General features: G+C 49.8%; 1 protein-coding gene across 1 annotated transcript; it reads right to left on the bottom strand.

Moving 5' to 3' along the window:
• Window positions 1-3,136, bottom strand: NEU4 (neuraminidase 4). Its single transcript, XM_019543062.1, has 3 exons — window positions 2,829-3,136; window positions 2,033-2,288; window positions 1-1,088 (listed from the first exon to the last, which is right to left on the bottom strand). Exons 1-3 carry the CDS (start codon window positions 3,057-3,059, stop codon window positions 1-3), a joined length of 1,575 nt encoding a protein of 524 aa, XP_019398607.1. The 5' UTR covers window positions 3,060-3,136.
• Between the last annotated feature and the right edge of the window lie 399 nt (window positions 3,137-3,535).

Here is a 3,535-nt window from a genome sequence, read left to right on the forward strand (position 1 = left end):
CTAGGAGATGACACAGCACTTCCTTCTCCTTTTATTAGCCAATGGGAGCTTATAGTAAGTTAATGTGGATTTCAGGGGGATGTTCTGAATCACTTCATATAGTGTGAACAGACTGAAAGAGATTTGCTCATATGGGGACCTTATCCCATTTTCATACAGGCAGCCAAAGGCAATGGTTGGGATCCCTGTGGCTGAGAACTCAGAGTATGGTAGTTCAATATAGGCCAGATCCGAGTAAGCGCTGTGGCCTTCATAAATGACCCAAGGCTCAGTCCAGCTTTCCGCATCCCGGGGGAATGTACTGAGGTAAATCCCCAAGTTGATCCGAGATCTGGAGCTTGTTGGATGGGAATAGAGCAGCCAGGTTGGGAGGTGGAAGACATTGGATTTGAAAGTGGCTCCTGGTTTGTGCTGTCCCTGATTTCTGCATGATGAAACACAGGATGGGGTGCCCTGGGTTTCATTGCTACAGTTACTGGAGGGATGGGGCCCTTCAGATGCTATATGTTGTTGGTAGCCCTGAGGCTGACAGATCAAAGTCTCGATTGGTAGGGTATCAATTCCCACATTGCAGAGAGGAAGATACTGAAGCCTAGCACTATTTTTAGAGAACAATGAGCACTCTAAGCCATTGATGGAGCCACATGATCTCTGACATGAGTAGGGATTGCTGGGGCTGTAGAAGAGAGGAGCAGGGAAACCAATGATGCTGCCCTGGCAGCCATGCGGTGGTTCTACCAGCCGTGGAACCAGCTGCCCTGAGTGGAAAACTGCTCCATCGTCAGTGCTGAGGGCCTGCACACGGAAACCCAAAGGGCTCCTGGCATTACAGTAGAGGACATTACTGCCATCTTCCTCATCCACAGAGGCTAACTGGCATTCCCCTGTCTGCAGGTTGGGGATAAATTCACCATAGTGCCAGGTCTGGCCATGGTCATCACTGTAGAAGGTGAAGGAGTGGGGAGTTGTTTTGCAGAGCTTCCCAAAGCATTCCTTGCAGTCAATGTGGTAGGCGTAGGCAGGCACCAGCAGACGCCCTGACTTGAGCTGAATTCCATGGCCAGGACCAAGGGCAAAGGTGGCCCATTCTGTGCAGGAGAGACCAGTGTTAGGAACCATCCCTCAACTCTTCTGATGTTTCCCCCCACAAATTTCCTTATCCACAGACATGCATTTAGAGCTAGGGAAAGGAACTGAGCCTCAAAGTTTGACAAGCCCAGCATAGTACTAGTGATGTAAGTACAGCCCCAGCATTCTGCTGCAACACGGCCTCACAGGGCCCTGGACTTTCAAGTTCCAAGGGAGGGCCCCGAATCTAGAGGCAACTGGACTCCCAGAGCACCCATTACAAGACAAAGGTTCAGGGCAAGTATTGCCAATCTCTTCTCACTAAACAGCATGGTCAAGGTCATGGATGACCAAGAGTACATTCAAATACTACCCACCTCTCAATGCCCTGCCTTGTTGACCCTCCCCTGTTCCTATTGACTCTCCTGTCCCACCTGTGTTATTCTCTCCCATTGTTATTGGCTGGCAAGAGAAAATATTATTGGGGGGGGTGAGTAACCTGCCCCCTGACACTCCCTCCCACAGGGCCGTTGTGGGGCCAGTGTGCTCTGGTGCTGTACACAGCAGCAAAGGAGTGCATGGCAGAGGGATGGCATTGTGGCAGCAGGGCATGGTGGCACCATGGTGCTGCTGCTGTTACCAGCTGCTGTAAAATTAGTTGTGGGGGGGGCTAAGCCCCATTAGTCCTGGCCTTCTGCCACCTATGGGTGTTCCTAATTCCTTGCTCCTGGGGATTCACCCAGAATTATAGGCCTGGGCACAGGCTGGGCAGGTGAGCCCTGGGCAAATTGAGGAGGGGCAGTGACACACCTGAATGGGCTTCCACCCAGAGCTTCCTATCTTAAACCAGATACTGCTTTGATTTATGCTAAAGAGAAGCTAAGAAAGAACAGCTTATCCCGCACAGTACGCTCTGAATTTCTTCTCTCCCTCCCTCTCCCTGCCTGGTTCCTGGGATGTTTACCTTCAATGGCTCTGCCGATGACCTGCTCTGTCAAGTCAGTGACCTTGCTCCAGCTCAGACCCTGGTCGGAACTGGCCACATAGCATAGGCGGGCGGCATTATGACCTGTAATTATCTGATAAGCTTCAGGAGTCTTGCCTAGTACAGCAACGAAGAAGAGGAAGACTATGCCTGTGAATTCGTCATAGACTGGGCAGGGGTTCATGGACCGATGGTGCCTCAAGGTTGCAGTCTCGAGCGCTCTCATGTCTTCCCACTGTCAGAGAGAAGAGGACAGGACAGAGTGAGATTCCTGACTGATCTTCTCCTTCTTTTGCTCGTCTTCTCCCTCAAACTGTGCACCTTTCCTCCTGGACTGCAGAGTTCATCCACTGCCTCCCAAGTCACTTCAGCCACCTCCTCCCATACGCTCCACAGCTCTGCCCATTCATAGTTCTCCTTTTCCACGTTTCTTCCAGTTTGATGCAGTTCTCCCAACTGGATGCAAAAGCTGTGATGCTCTTACACAGCTAGAAAAATAGTTATTCTGCACAGCAGTTCACCAATAAAATAGGCACAAGAGACTTGCTTCTCACATCCAGCCACATTGTGCTTAGTACAGGGCAGGACAGTGGGAGCAAAGCAATATGAGGCTATTCATATCCTTCCCCATCCTGCAACACAAAACACCCAGCAGTTTCAGGGTTGCTGTAAATTAAATCATTGTGAAATGGTGCCTGAAAGGCTGTTATACTGTTGTACTCCAGCTATAGCTTCTCTCTTGCCCTTCATATGTCTCTTGGCCTTACTCTCTCACCTCCACAGAGTTCCTGTAGAAGGACCCCCGCCTTAGTACCAGCAGGTTGGCATGAGCATCGTCAGCACTCAGCCTCTCCTCAGCAAAGGCCAGCAGCTTTCCCATGCAGTGGATATAGAGCAGAGCAGGGACACGGTAAGTCACTCCATTCAGTTCCCTCTCAAAAAGCACTGTTCGAGCTGGAAAATGGCGAGACCCCATCCTGGCTGCAGCAAGGGGCAGAAAACACATAAAAGCCTATCAAAAAGAAATAGGAAAGATAGAGGCAGCTTCATCCTCTCAGCCAGTGGTTCAAGTGGGTACATTTACATGTGTGCTTTAATGTGCATTAGCCTATTTTAACGTGCATTAAAGCATCACAAAAAAAACATGCACTTTCACCAATGCACATTAAAATAGGCTAATGCACCTTTTTCTAGTACCTCACAATGGAGGTACTAAATTTAATGCACATTAGCAAAAGCACATTAATGAATGTGTAAACGCACTTCCTGAGTGGAACATGAAAAGGCAGAGAACACTGGCCTGTCGCATGTGGACATAAGCAGCAGTATACTGATGTAGTCAGCTGGGCACGCTCATGGGATGTTCTCATTTAGGTCTTGACAAAGGGGTGAGCATGGGTTTTCCTAGAGGTACCCCCCACATATGTGCAGCTTCTGTGGTCCAGTGTGGGAGGGTGTGCAGTGCACCATGGGAGCACCATG

This window comes from Crocodylus porosus, unplaced genomic scaffold (assembly GCF_001723895.1).
Source record: "Crocodylus porosus isolate Cpor-Errol unplaced genomic scaffold, CroPor_comp1, whole genome shotgun sequence".
NCBI lineage: Eukaryota > Metazoa > Chordata > Crocodylia > Crocodylidae > Crocodylus > Crocodylus porosus.

Bases quoted from the DNA above. Each gene is read 5' to 3' on its own strand.
- NEU4 (XM_019543062.1), bottom strand. From the start codon at position 3,059: ATGTGTTTTCTGCCCCTTGCTGCAGCCAGGATGGGGTCTCGCCATTTT. The intron at 2,289-2,828 runs GTGAGAGAGTAA...TCTCTCTGACAG, and splicing joins TCTACAGGAACTCTGTGGAG to TGGGAAGACATGAGAGCGCT. The intron at 1,089-2,032 runs GTAAACATCCCA...TCTCCTGCACAG, and splicing joins CATCGGCAGAGCCATTGAAG to AATGGGCCACCTTTGCCCTT.